Source organism: Acanthopagrus latus, chromosome 14, assembly GCF_904848185.1.
Source record: "Acanthopagrus latus isolate v.2019 chromosome 14, fAcaLat1.1, whole genome shotgun sequence".
In the NCBI taxonomy this organism is placed as follows: Eukaryota; Metazoa; Chordata; class Actinopteri; order Spariformes; family Sparidae; genus Acanthopagrus; species Acanthopagrus latus.
In genome coordinates, this window is record NC_051052.1 from 6,388,992 (window position 1) to 6,403,382 (window position 14,391).

The following is a 14,391-nucleotide window of genomic DNA, read 5'->3' on the forward strand; positions in this document are numbered from 1 at the left end:
ATTAATGTTGTTAGGGACACATGCTTTTCCTGCCAGGACAAGCCAACGTGTCTGCTGTGAAAAAGTCCAGTCCTGTCAGATTAAATCCAACTTCATCTTTTTCTGTTCAAGTTTTTTCTAAGTTGCTTATAAATATAAAATATTTAACAACACTTCTTCATTATGCAATTAGGGAGTTATCACATTACTGCTTTTAAGAAACCCTCTTATTGTTTCATTTTTCTGGAACAGTAGGTTATTTGCTTAGTAAAGGATTGAACAGTCTCCTGTGTCAGGACACAACCATCCTCTAACACACTCAATGTGTTGGCGTGATGAAAGAGGCCAGGTGGTGAACACACACACTTCAGTCAGCGAGCCAATCCACTTGGCTGTGAACGTGAAAGGTCTGAGGTGGAATCGCAGCGCAGAGATAAAATAAGTGTTTTTTTTGGATGTGCAGCTGTGTGATTACCCGGTATGACGTTGCCATGCCACATCATTCTGAGGGTTTCACTTTGGTTTCGTTATGCCGTCCTTTAGTGTTTTTTTCCCTCTCTGCGCCTCGTCTGTCTCTCCGCTGCCCAGTTCGGTTCTAATATTTCCACTCTGGAATGTGGAATCCATCACCGGCTGATGACTTCTGCAGCTCACCTCATCTTCTCTTTTATTCCACACCGCCTCCCTTCCTTTAAATACTCTGAATACCAGACAGAGCAAGCCGGAGTAAAAAAACACATCAATGGTCTGGTGAAGTCAGACGCCTCTTTATTTCAACCTCGGACATAAAATACGTTTCAGACTGTTGAGAAAAAGCCTCAGGCTGACATCGTATAGCGTGTATGTACATGCAGAAAAGGCGGTTTAGACCAACCATGTAAAATGTATGCCTCCATTTTATATGATAAAGTTGGCTCACAATACAAAAACTGCACTTTTAATACATTTTACAGTTTGAAATGGAGGCACCATTAAGGTTTTAATAAACAAAGGAAAGAGATAACCTGTCTCTTGTAGATTAAAGTACTGTAAAACAAGGAGATAACTAGGGTATAGGTGATGCTCCGATGAGAGGTGCTGTAGCCCGGCCCTCCACGCGATACAGTACGATCAGTGGAACCAGTGGTAGCGAGGATAGAGGCCATCATAGTGATACTCCCGTATCTGCTCGTGCGTCTCCCTTGATCTCTCTTCTGTCTCTGTGGATAAAGAAAGTCAAAAAAAGTAATGCATAAGGTGTAATCAAGGTCAGAATTGTCACCTTATCCCAGTTTCTCTCGCCTTTGCAGTGCTTTAGCGTCTTTTGGCTAATTGTTTTGGTTATCCAGCCTAAAAATGCGTTTCTTTGATTCACTCTCTTTTGCCTTTTTAGCCACAGCAGGCAGCCATTTACAGCAAAACCACAGATAAACTCACATGCTAACTCTGCAGCAGAAAAACGCCAGACAGACGTGATTAGCCACTAGCTTAACCTAACATTTAGCAACCAAAGAACCAGTAATTTCCTTCCAGTTAGTGGAGACCAAGTCAGGGTGTATGTCGTACTTTATTCTGCCAACCCCCCTCGAACACAACTCTAAAATGATGCGGTGTCTGCTAGATGTATAAATAGTCAACTGTTTGCTAACCAAGAACAATTATTGATAAGATATCCATGTCTTTAATTGGCTAATGCTTGTGGTCCACTTTATTAGCATTTAGCTTGGGGTATGCTATGATGTGTGGTAAAGCCATATATCATTGTAACAACAAGCAGTCTAGGAGGAAAAAGCAAAATAAAGGTGCTGTAAGCATTGTGTCGTTTAAGCTAACTCCCAGCCAAATTTGCTGTTAACTATCCCCTCCCTCCTCTCTATGTCTACATTAAGACTGTATTGGAATACACTGCAAACAGCTTTAATGTTAATTGTAATTATGATTATCAGAGATTTCAGGGGATTAGCTTCTCACATTTGGTCAAAGCAATTGCAAGTGAACCAACCACAAAATGGCAGCAAGGCCTATATTGCCGTCAGAACACTTACATTAAATACAAAATGAACACAAATTCAATTGTTTCAGCCAAATACACTTTGTTTGTGTCAGATTTGACTTGTTAATAACCTGCTACGAACACGTAACATGATTAAAAATAGCTAATTCACATTTCCATTCAGATGGTGTGGCTAAATCTGGTGATGGAGGTAACCATCGCCAGAATGTTGCACACACTTTTACGACAGAGTAAGAGGGGGTGTTTTTGTTCTTCCACTTGTAATGACATTGGGTATATGCGGGATGAAGAGCCAACAATCTTGAGACTCGTGAAAAATAAGAGTTATGACATGTACGACACTTTCTACAAAACCTTGGTGTGCTCTGAGATCTTGATGGTGGAGATGTTTTTACCACCTTGTTGACCCAAACCATCCAAAAGACTGTTTATCTTAATCATAAAACCAAGTCACATTTTTATGGTTAGCAGTTCTTAGTTTAGAAAACTGTCACGACAGCTTATCGCGCTGGACGGACAACCGCAGGGATGATTGTCAGCTTGGGGTCGACCTCAAATGGATACTTTGACTTGGTATGGAGTCCCCAGGCACTCTGCCGCGGTCCAGAGGCTCGTGGGTGACATTCGAGACCCAAACTGGAACTCCAGCTCCAAGTAAACGTCAGGTTTTTCCTCAAGGATCAATTACGGTTAGCCCTCACAACATGACACAAACTTCAATTAGCTGGATTTTACTTATACAAAGTCCCTGTATATTCTTAATTTTTCTGTTTTATTCCGTGTTTCGAGGCAAGGTCATCTTGAGAAACAGGCTTTAATATTAAATATTTTCAGTCTATGGGGTCAAGTATTTTGCTGCTGCCTGTACCTTCAGTTTGGGGGAAGATGAGCCCAAGAGCATTAAAATAGATAGCACTGAAAGCAGTTACATGCAGGTCTTACCATCGCGTGCTTCCTCGGCGTAGTTCTCGCGCTCATTCCTCTGCTCCTCATTGTATTCCCTCCACCGCTCGTTCGCGGCAATCCTCACCCGCTGCTCAGCTGGGGAGAGGAGAAGGGAGAGGAAAGTTGAGAAGTCATCCAAACATTTGATCGACAACCTACTGGCATGATACTGCTAGATGAAGCAGGTGCAGACTGTTCCCTCCCTAGACAACCTGATGTGTTTTGACTTTTGGCTATGTGAGTGGTATGGCGTTTGAAGTTACATTTTGTAAACATTCATGGTCCCAGAGGATACATCTTAATAATTAATGGCTCTCTGCCTTGCCCTTTAGCCTCAGCAGCTTTTAAAATTTTTTACCTGTCCTGTATTTCAACATCTATTAGCACCAATTCTTGTAAAGACATTCCTGGTCCCCAGAGGACGAAATCTACTGACTACAATCATCCCCCAATTCCTCTTGTGCCACCATGAGGTTGACATTTTTGGTTCTGAGTTACGTACTTCAGCAACTACAGGACAGATTGAAGTGAAATTTAGTATGCAAATTTGTGGTCCCCTCATGATGAATTGTAAAACTTTGTTGATCTCTTCGTTTTACATCAAGTACCATCCACAGGTCCTAGAAGATGAATCCTAATGACTTTGGTGATCCCTTACCTGCCCTGCTGACCTTGATCATTCCCTCTCTCCCCCATGGCCCCCATGAGGTTGATATTTTTGGTTTTGAGAGTAATAGCAGGAACTATCATACAGATTAGTGTGAAATTGAAAACTAAACTGGTTCCGAGTCTGAAAATTTGGATCTCAGTAGGAGCCGAAGAATAGGAAGTTTTCCTAGATCTGAAGTGCAATCTATGATGAAATGTCACACTCCTCGTCTTCAATAATTGGTTCAATGCTTGTTTTTGGATTAAAACACTATCTGTTGCTCAAGCATCCTTGATTACAGTGATTCTCCTCCAAACTGGTGGAACTGGGCTGGTTTGCTGGATAGTGCCGAGGTTCCAAGAACCCTGAATGGAACCAATCAAAAAACAGAGCTCATTTGGTGGAAAATGACTGTCCTTGACCTCAGAATAACAGATCATAAGGTAAAGGGGAAAATCATGGGACATTCGGAAACAAAACCATACGGGGATGCACTGAAGTCACAGTTGGTTTTTAAATCATCAAACATCTGCTGGAAATATTGGGTAATACAGATTTGTGCGTTGTGTTTTGAATAACTATTTCTGTTGGTACATTTTGGTATTTGTTTGATTGTATAGTTAACTGAAATTCGCTGACGAACCACAACAAGTTAATGAAGCAGAACCTTAAAAAACAACTCAAATTCAGCCATGGTAGGATCATTTGTTGGCATGCCAGCGCAGAGATGCCTAAGGCCTGGCAAAAAAAAATAAAACTCCTTACAAACAGTCACACAACTGCCCCCTCATGAACCCACCTGGCACGAACATAGTCAACCTTTTTCTTGCGCTAAGTGTTTTATTTTTCTCCAAGAATGTTTGTCCAGCGGATGAGGCCTCCGGTTGGTGCTCTGATGGGCGGGCAAGGTGAAATGACCCGTCTCTGGAGGCCTGCACCTTGGGGGGAACACTTCTCTGACGGGGTTTTCACCAGTAAAAGAGATGAATTGACAAGAATACATTTCAGTGAAAGGAGGAAAATCACTGCTGGTGAGTCTGGCCATTTATCCCAGTTCAAGGAATGAAGGAACCCTGTTTCTGGTTTTCGAAAGAAGTTGTTTTGGTGATTTGAGTGTGACGAAAGTTCCAGTGTGATTGCCTGAATGTCCCGAAGCACCTTTTCATTTGCGCTTTCGCTCACTTGGTTTGAGGTGTGTCGGTGTTGTGCATCGCACAAGATGCTGGCAGTGCAAGAATGAGCTTATTGTACCGATAAACTGTAGTAGGAGTCTGCTCCATGCTACCCTGTGACTCCCTCTGCAGCCTCCAGCTTCTGTGTGTGTGTGAGAGAGAGAGAGAAAAAGCTGTGTGTGTGTGTGTGTGTGTGTGTGTGTTGGATTTAAGAGCTGCTACTGTATAGAACAAAACACCTGCTTGAGTTTCCATTGCTCTCTCTCTCTCTACCTCTCTCTTGAGCTTGCAGTCAAAACCTCAAAACCTCTTTAGAGTCCGGCTACAAACCGACAAACCGACGCTCTCACACATTTCTCTGTGGGAGGCCATATTTCAGACGTGACTCGCTCAGGCGATGTTGTGACAAGTCAACCACACACAACACTAAATCCAAATAAATATAACACTCACCGCAGACCAAACACTTTACTCACAAAACCTGCTGGTTTGCCGCCAGTGAGATGACAGAACCTTAAGTAATCAACTCCAAACTATTTCCTTCTTGGCAGATAGCAACAGCCCAACTACTGTTACCTAGAGATTGAGAAGAGAAACAGATACTGAAGCAGTTACCTTGGAGCTCAGCATAGGATTGAGGCGAGCGGCGACTGCGGCGTTTGAAGAAGTTGGACGCTTCCGTCTCGGGCACGAACACCTGCCGCGCTGGCCCTAAAGGTCAGAGGTCAGAGGGTGAAGGTGACATAAGGAGAACGTGTGGAGTACAGTTTTTTGAATCAGAAAAAAGGGGTTATGACCTTTAGAATGGCCTGCTTTGGCATCGTCCCGGACTGCTGCACTATCCACCACACTGGAAACTACAGTTTGAGGGAAAAGAGAAATTATGATTTGCCGTCTTTATTATAAAACATGTGAATTGTGTCAGTATTGTAATAATATTATTACAAATGAATATTGAGAGTGTTAAAACTGTGTTTCAGTCTCTACATGTGTGCTAAGATTTGTAAATGTGGACACTGATCTTTAAATGTGTATAGGATTTTTGTGTGTGCATAAGAATCTGAAACTATACCGCGCCTGTTAGTTCAATGACTGGTCTGTGTCACATCAATCTTCTGTAGATAACTAAGTACATCTACTCAAGTACTGTTTGTACCTAACTATATTTATGACAGGCTTGTACTTGAGTATTTCTGTGTCCTTCTACTGTATACTGTATAATATTGTGCTTTTTCTCTGTCACAATTATGTAATAACTTCAGTTACTGGGTACCTTGCAGATTGCATGCTGCATCACTTTAATATATATGCATTTTTTATTTATTTATTTATTTTATCAGTAATCAGATTATTACTTTTTTCAAAATGCTGATTTTGATGACCAGAATGAATAGATAAATAATGGTCAGAATATTGGATGATTGGCCGGGCCAGTAATCAGTTTACCCCTATTCAGCGTTGTGAAAAGTACCCAAAAGCCACACAGTTTGATTATTGATATTGTGTCAAAACTTTGCTATGAATTAAAATGAAAGTTCTTGAACGGTATCAAAAGTAAAGTAAGCGTAAAGGTATATTATAAACATGCAGTCGGATCAGCGCCTGATTATTTAAGTAAACATCTGTTGGCTGTTAAGCACAGAGTGAATCTGACAGAGCTGCATGCAAAATCGAGTAGTTCGCTCCTACTTGTTGTCGATGAAATTGACAATAAAAAGTGTCAGTCGTATCCTGGTGTGCACTGGAATATTGATGTTTTGATCTACTATAAACATACAGTATTGACATGTACGTCTATGCTTTATTCTGTGGGCCAACCTATTATCAGCTTGGCCAGAGTTATTTTTTGTATTCCCTTGCCAAGAAAGAAAATCAATTTAACAATGCACTACTCTGGTACTGCTGTAGTAGAGTACAGTCCTTAACTATAGTAAATGTACTCAGTTACATTACATTGCTTCCCTTAGAATAGAGTAAATACATACAGTACATCTAAATATATGTATAAATTACCTTAAAGTACATTTAATGTCAGTATACTTTTACTAAAGTAATATTTTGATAAGATATTTATACCTTTACTCGGTTTTTACTTATTACTGAAAACATAACTCAAAACTAATTGAATGCAAGTATAATTCTATTTAATCACACAGAGGATACAATTATACAAAATATACAAAATTACCACCAAGCATACATTTTGGAATAAATATGGAATTTCCACATGAACTCAGGCACATCTAAGTGCATTACACCCTAAAAACCCTTCTTTCTCATCTCCTCTGAAGATGTATAATCAAAAACACCGTCTCCCCCGCCCGCCCACACAAGGTACTCACAGGTGAGGAAGAGGAGGGTGGTGAGCAAAGAGAGCACGACAACTCGAGTCCAGGACATCTTGACAGAGAGAGAGAGAGAGAGAGAGACGCCAGAACCCTACTGGACCTCACGGCACACCTAAACCGATCTGAACTGAGAGAGGAGAGGAAGATGAAGGAGGAATGGGAGGAAGGTGGGAGAGGCAGGGAGAGTGGGAGGAGAAAGAGGGAGAGAAAGGCTCAGGGAGGGGAGGAAAGCTGCTGGAATTTTGGTTGCCCAAGGGAGAAGAAGGAGAAGAAGAACACAGAGGGAAAGGATGAGTGATATGAATTAGCGAGATGAATTAAAGAAAGAAAATTGTATATGTGTGTTTATATATAGGTAAGAAGTACAATGTGTTGAGGAGTATGAGGTGTAGTGGAGTACTTGGGTAGATGTACTTGCTTGTGGTATCTGAATATGCAGCATTGTTATTGTGTGTCATTGTTTCAAATAGAGAGAGGTTGAAAAATACAAAAACTACTTACATTTGCTTCAAATGCTTTTTGGCCACTTGGGGGCAGCACAACAAGCTGTAAACACAACAATGACCTTTTGTCACCTTTATAAAGTTGGTTAGCTAACACTTGCCTTTACACATCCAGCAGACATGGAGCAACATTAGCATTGGGTTGGAATGAAAGCTAATGTACACAAATATAACATTAACCTGATAGACATTTATCTAAGATCTGCTCCCATTTTAGCTCTGTTTTGGTCTCCACCAACTCCTGAATAGTCCCTTTAATCCAAACTTCTATATTTACAATGACGTGGGCCATTGAATATGCAGCTTTTAGCACCTGGAAAGTGGCATGAAATATATCCACATATTGTTCTCTGTCTTAGTATGATTCTTTTCACATTTTTTTTTTTCTGAGTTACTGGCGAGGAAATGGGAAAATACAATTATTACAAGTGTTGAAAGTACTGTCAGCTGTGAGACTTTCTGCCTGTTTTGAATTGTGACAAAGAACAGTGGCTCTGCAAACACAGGCAGGTCTGCTGCTTTGGCGACTCCTGCAAGAAGTGAAAGACAGAGACACAAACTGGACGTACTAACGTAAAAATATCATTAGTGCGTTACCCCTGACATTGATTTATTTTGCCAGGTACGTTTATTTCCTGCCTCACGTGCTTTCTTGTGCGGCTGGGTGAGCTGACACGAATGGGGACGCCTCCCTCACCACCGACCTGTCAGCTAATCAGAGACTCATCCGGCAGTTCAAGGGCCCCTTTGTGCCTGTGCGTGGATGACGTTCACGCAGACTTCCATGTGATCTGTGTTTTGTGTATTTTCTTTGAATCGTGGGTTAAACTTGAGTTTGCCAACCAAAGTCCACTCAGCTGGAGCTGTGAATAAATAGATAAATAGGTAAATGGGTCAGCTTGACACAGTTTAAAACTTAAATCAGCCCCAAAAGAAGATAAAATTGTTTTGGCATGATGTTATAGCTATAGATAATGTGTAGCTATTGCAAAATAATTACACTTTGTAACATGGAAATTAACAGACCTACTGTGCTCACAGATTATTATCTATCTATTGTGCATTTGTTGCACTCAGGCAGAGTGAGTGCAAGTGGTAACATCTCAGTGCTGTAGTGGACCCTTTCATTATCCTTCCAGGTATGAATGATCTCATGGTTGAGCATACCTGATTGTACTAACCTGTGGTTAATGCTGGCGCAGAATTCATACATCGCCGTGGATTTTTCCTCCGACTGCGTGTTGAAATCTGAAATGTGGGTCAGTTTTCCTCCAAGGGAAACTGGGCAGAGACGACGGGCCACTTTGCCCAGAAATGTGACAACAGATCTGGGGAACATTTAGCGGAGCACGAGCCTGCAGTTAGACCTGTGTGTGTGAGGAACTATTTGCTGCGTGCGCATTTCTCTGTATTTGCATGTGCAGATTTTTATACATGTGTATTTATCGGTGTGTATATGTGATTGTCCTTCTGAAAAGTTTGTTCATATCAGACTGCAGAGTTCATATGGTTGTCTACCTCCTTCTCTAATGCCCACTGCGACAAAGCCCCCAGATTACACCTCTCCTGTGTCTGAAGGAACTTCCTGCATTTCTGAATAAAACACAGAACTGAGAGCTTCCCTTTGGTACTTGGACAAAGGCGCTGTTTGAACACACACAAGCACACACACTCCGTAGGCTGTGCGGGATCAGATGTTTTTTTCAGGGGGGCTGGAAGGTGGGGAGCCAGGAAATAAGCAGGCCCCCATCTGAAAACAGCAAAACCTCCTGAGACCATCACGTGACTGCTGGAAAGTCAGTCGGTGTTGAGCAACTTTTCTCTGATGCGCTGACAATATAACAGTATGTGTGATCGTGATCTTCCCATTATCCCACAGCAGTTTTCTCGTTAAAGGTGCAATATGTAGCGTATTTGTATTTGGTGGTGATGATAAATAGCAATACGCAGTTGTTGCAGTGATTTATTATCATTGTTAACAAAAGATTTCAGCTATCACAGCATGATTCTAGAGAACAAATGTACATTCACTCATCATCAAATGAGATCACATCAACGGACACAAGAACATTAACACACAGTGTTACATCTATAAGGCAGTATAAGGTAAAGGCCTCTGTTAAGCGTTAAGAGCTGCAATCAACACTGATCATTCACACGTTTTTTGCTTGAAAAAGAGCTTTCAATCACTTACACGGCTTCACCTCGCTCCACCTCTCTCTCACACGTTATGATCCTCACTTTCTTAATCAACACGGGAACTAGTCTTTTTCAAACTTGTGAAACTAACGTCCCTTTATTTGTCAAATTATTAAGAAACATTTGAAGACAGAAGACATTTGAGACTGTGTCCACTGCATTTAAGTGCCATTTTAACTGTATTTGTGGTGTAAAATGTTATAAAGCAAGTAGCAGGTGTAGAGACTGTCAGCTGCTTTATTCTCATACTGTGTAGTGACTTGCTCATAAGTTATTTGAACTATTTAACATAGTACTTCATGTTTTTATGTTTTTGGTTAGAACAACGTGCTCTTGAGAACATTTCAACATTTCTCAATCAGCACAAACTTTAAAATATCAAGTTTTAAAAAGTCAGAATTGAGTAACCTAAAAATGTCATTCTGTCATTAAAATTTGATAATATGATTAAAAAAAACAATAATTTCACTAAATAAAACACTTTCTGTGTCAGTGTGAACATGCCCTGTTACTTCCTATCCAGTCACTGTGGCAATCGTCTCTACTCTGAGCTCAGTCGTCAACCAGCACCAGCTGTGGTGATTTCCTCCATCGCAGGCCTGTAGTGTCTCTATAGGGAAATCCTCTCTCCTTGCACCAGGCGGCCTCGGAAAGCCCAGGTGTCCTGTAGGAGAAAACAGAGTGAAAGGGTTAGTTCAACAAAAACAAACCACAAAAATCCACATTTCTTTTCTTTAATGCGTTATCTATTGAACTACTTTATGTCCCTTTGCTTAATCATACATTAAATTGTAACCAATGCAGCTTCAGGGGTGAAGTGTTTGTTCTGTTCTCAGCTATAAAGGTTAAACTTACATGGCCCCACCAACATTTAATATCAACAGAGGTAAAATCAATCTGTATCAAGCACCTTCAACTGATTTGTATCTCATACTAGGTTGCTGCGACAGGCAGTGCTTTATTATTATAAATGTAATGTGAATGTGAATGCCTGACCTTGAAGGTGATTTCGTTGGCCAGAGCGTACTTCCTGGCTGCGATCTCCTGCACCTCCTTCTCTATGTTCTCCTGTGTGGTTCCCTTCACGTCGATGTAATAGCAGTCAGCACCGGCGTAGTGGCAGGAGATGGCCTGGGAGCACAAAGTTCACAAAAGATCCTCTGAGCTGATAAACAGTGGTTGAACAGTTAAACTGTTTGTTTCAGGACACACTGGGACAACAGGTGGATCATGGGTACCTTGCGGAAGCCCTGCGTCTGGTTCATGCCGGAGCCGTGGATCAGAAGTGGATGGAAAAAGACGGTGTCACCCTTCTCCATCTCCAAGTGCACCCTGGGGTGCTGCGGGTCATAGTCACGCACTCCGTGGTACATCTTGTTCACACCACCCTGAGGACCCACAAGCAGCGTGTATGTGTTTGTGTTTCTTATCAGGTATATTTTCTTGAAGAATTTAGTTTGTGTGTGTGTTGGTGTGTACCTCCCACTCAGGGTAGTCGTGCTCCTGCAGGGTGCCGGTGTGTGTTCCCGGCAGGACGACCAGGCATCCGTTCTGCCTGTTCACCTTCTCCATTGCCGTCCAAGCACAGACGATCTTGTCTGCGGGGCGGAACGGGAAGTAATGCAGATCCTGATGCATCGGGTGACGAGACGTCTTCTTACCTGAAACAACCAGACGGACGTGTCAGAACACCTGAACCTGGTGTTAGACAACTAAAGAGAGAGGACTGCCCTTTCTTCAAACAAACAAAAAAAAAAATTACTTTATTGCTCCATACCTGCATCAGGAGGTTTGTTGATCAGCATTGTGTGCATGGCCATGATGTTGGGTCCAGTGAAACACTCCACATAGTTCAGAATCTGATAGAGAAAAGCATACGTTTTTATCCAAAATGGTTCACCTTTGCATCAATTCAAGCTAATTTTGTTTAAAAAGAATAATACAAAAGATATTAAAAGAGAATAGGATCATTTATTTAGTTGGCATGAGTTTGAACAAAAATAGTTTCATCTATGTAATGCTTTTGGGTTAACATCTCAGTGTCATACGGTCACATCAGTGTGGTTTTTGATCCTTGTCTATCCAGGCTAAGACGTTTAAACTGTGACAAAATGCAAGCCGAGAGCAAACAGATTAAAACAAAGACCTGTCGTGACCTCGCTGTGTGTGTTGTACCTGTGGTAAGGCGCAGTACCGGAACAGCTCAGGATCTTCCTGGAAGTCCTGCAGTTTGGAGACCGCTTTTTGATCCGGAACGAACTCCGACTTAAGGATCGCCAGGTCCCTCATCACCACCAGACCGGGAACCTTCACTTCCTGTCGACAGATCTGTTCAAACTCGTTCCTGGCGTCCACAAAGATTATACTCAGCATCTCACAACAGAAATGTAGAACAAAATAGACTGACATTCTATATGACATTTTGATGCAAATTTACTTTGGAGACAATTGACCTTGCTGACTTTGTGGTTTCTCAGCAATGGTTCAGTTACTAACAGTGACATGTTTTCGATCATTCACCTGAACTTGTCTATGTCCTCTTCAGACACCAGATTCTTAATGAGAATGAAGCCATTTTCCTCGTAGAAGAGGCGCTGTTCTGGGGTCAGCAGGCCGTTATCAAAGGTGTATCTACAAAGAAAAAGTGACAACAGACAACAATATGCTGGTTAATTTCATAGTTAGTTGGATTAACAGACAATCCACTTGTTCATGTCGCATTCAGGTCACACTGGATACACAAAAAAGCACTACAAAAACAGCTGCAGTGACACTAAACCAGCTTAAACAGGGCTCGTTTTCTTGTTATCTTCTGAATGCATGACAATGATTGCACCACCAGCTGTTAGTGCTGCAGCACAGCAGCAGGACAGTGGGGCACTAAACTGTGTCAAAGGCGAGTGATGATAAATATAGATTGTATAACAGTGGACGTGTGAACCTTTAGCCGGAGACTACAGTTCCTCGTGCCAAATGCTGTGTTGAAACTGTGGGCAAACTTAAACTCAAAGTGTCCTTACCTCAGTGTGTGTGGGTGGGTGGAGGTGGAGGTGGAGGTCTGAGCAGAGGTCGGAGCAGCTGCCTGGAGGAGCGACGTTAAGTGAAGCAGAACAACAAGAAGCAGTGACACCTGGAAACAGACGCAAAGCCTTCGGAGTCGGGCTGTGTTAAGCTAACTTGCTATTCATGGCCTCCGTGCTGCCGTTACAAATTAATGTTCCGTTTGGTAAAACTCGTAAAATGCTCGACTTGAGACCAAAACATGTTGCCCTACAAACCGCCACGAAAACAATGGCGGCAGCCTCAACTCTAAGTAACGGCGTTATAGTGTGAACACACGAGCGAGAGACCCACATAGTTTTATAACGACAATAACGCATTAATAAACAGTAATATCGGTAAAGTACACCTGTGTCGCTCCTCATTTCCGGCCCTGCGGCCCACAGCGGGACCCCGGTGTAGCCCACTGGAGCTGCCCGCCGTTAGATGCTCGGCTGTCGGCTAACGGATCCGCCTCTTCTGCTCCGTGCAGCCTGCCTGGGCGACACAACAGGAGCAAAGCAGAATGAAAAGGATACGATATTAGAAGAGGGTCGATCGAGATGATTGATCAGCAGTCTGAGTCTTTCCGCTGCCCGAGACATGTTGTCAGTCAGGTTGTGAGACCGTGTGATCCCGGTGTGGGGAACTACTAGTTATGAGGAGTCGAGTGTGTGTAACTGGGGCAAAGTGCAGCGATGATGCAAAGACACACACCCACCGGCACAATCAGGAATATTAGTATATATTGTCTATATACTGTATATTTATGAGACAGTAACATTTCTGTTGTTTTAAATAATCTTATACTAATCTATGTTTCATTTTTTTTTGTTTAAATATATAATTTTTATATTTATAGTCTGTATGACCAATTTTTAGCAATATGATGAAGCTATAGTCGCTGCAGCTTTCCTCCAACAGGTGGCGTCACACACCAATTATTAAACTCAATGCCAGTTTTTAGTTTTCTGCCCAATTTCTGCCCAGTGTCCCATTTATCCGGTTCTGATTGACACACAGATTATGGCTATTGATATCCGTGGGTATACTTTGAAAATGAATCAAATTGTTATCGAAGAACAAATCGAATATTGACAACTGTCTGATGACAAAGAATCACTTCAACTTGAAATCAATAAAAAATAAGAAATAGAATAAATTATGTAATTACTTAGATTTATCATATACACAATTTATGGTTATTCCTAGATTATTTTAATTATTTTACAATGAAAAAAAAAACCCATCATCTTCTCATTACAAGAAATATTTTAGAATTGATCATTTGGAAATGTATGAGACACAACTTAATTATAAGACCCCCTACAGCTTCACTATAAGATATAACATGATACCTTTGAACCCTTAACATATCACATGGACTGTTATTTTTGTTATTGTTTTTATTTATTTATTGTATTTATATTTTCGTTGAACGTCTTATTGTTTTATTGTCTTAATTAAACGTGTGTTTGGGCCCATGTATGTTCAGTATTTCATTAACGATTGACTTGGACAAATGAAAAAAAAAAGCATTTCATTACAATAGAATTGTTTCGCA

General features: G+C 41.4%; 2 protein-coding genes across 4 annotated transcripts; both read right to left on the reverse strand.

The window, feature by feature from the left end:
• Positions 1–725: 725 nt before the first annotated feature.
• ucmaa (upper zone of growth plate and cartilage matrix associated a) lies at positions 726–8,883 on the reverse strand. Of its 3 annotated transcripts, XM_037122059.1 has the most exons (7): positions 8,771–8,883; positions 8,234–8,452; positions 7,081–7,213; positions 5,536–5,595; positions 5,354–5,449; positions 2,915–3,013; positions 726–1,178 (listed from the first exon to the last, which is right to left on the reverse strand). In XM_037122059.1, the coding sequence occupies exons 3-7, from the start codon at positions 7,136–7,138 to the stop codon at positions 1,090–1,092; spliced, it is 402 nt and encodes a 133-aa protein (XP_036977954.1). In that variant the 5' UTR covers positions 7,139–7,213; positions 8,234–8,452; positions 8,771–8,883; the 3' UTR covers positions 726–1,089. The 3 variants fall into 3 exon arrangements, with proteins under 3 accessions (XP_036977954.1, XP_036977955.1, XP_036977953.1); XM_037122060.1 differs by lacking the exons at positions 8,234–8,452; positions 8,771–8,883 and adding an exon at positions 7,588–7,798 and having other exon boundaries at positions 7,081–7,317; XM_037122058.1 differs by lacking the exons at positions 8,234–8,452; positions 8,771–8,883 and adding an exon at positions 7,588–7,798 and having other exon boundaries at positions 7,081–7,320.
• Positions 8,884–9,538: 655 nt separating this feature from the next.
• phyh (phytanoyl-CoA 2-hydroxylase) lies at positions 9,539–13,522 on the reverse strand. Its single transcript, XM_037121336.1, has 9 exons — positions 13,367–13,522; positions 12,809–12,870; positions 12,309–12,419; positions 11,964–12,132; positions 11,566–11,647; positions 11,268–11,449; positions 11,027–11,176; positions 10,785–10,919; positions 9,539–10,452 (listed from the first exon to the last, which is right to left on the reverse strand). The coding sequence occupies exons 1-9, from the start codon at positions 13,430–13,432 to the stop codon at positions 10,399–10,401; spliced, it is 1,011 nt and encodes a 336-aa protein (XP_036977231.1). The 5' UTR covers positions 13,433–13,522; the 3' UTR covers positions 9,539–10,398.
• Between the last annotated feature and the right edge of the window lie 869 nt (positions 13,523–14,391).

What these genes read in the sequence shown, in the direction of transcription:
- ucmaa (XM_037122059.1), bottom strand. Translation starts at nt 7,138, where the DNA reads ATGTCCTGGACTCGAGTTGTCGTGCTCTCTTTGCTCACCACCCTCCTC. An exon ending in CACCCTCCTCTTCCTCACCT is followed by an intron (nt 5,596 to 7,080) that starts GTGAGTACCTTG and finishes CTCAAACTGTAG; the next exon opens with TTTCCAGTGTGGTGGATAGT. An exon ending in ATCCTATGCTGAGCTCCAAG is followed by an intron (nt 3,014 to 5,353) that starts GTAACTGCTTCA and finishes TCCTCTCCCCAG; the next exon opens with CTGAGCAGCGGGTGAGGATT.
- phyh (XM_037121336.1), bottom strand. Translation starts at nt 13,432, where the DNA reads ATGTCTCGGGCAGCGGAAAGACTCAGACTGCTGATCAATCATCTCGAT. An exon ending in ACCCACCCACACACACTGAG is followed by an intron (nt 12,420 to 12,808) that starts GTAAGGACACTT and finishes TTTTCTTTGTAG; the next exon opens with ATACACCTTTGATAACGGCC. An exon ending in AGACGCAGGGCTTCCGCAAG is followed by an intron (nt 10,920 to 11,026) that starts GTACCCATGATC and finishes TTGTGCTCCCAG; the next exon opens with GCCATCTCCTGCCACTACGC.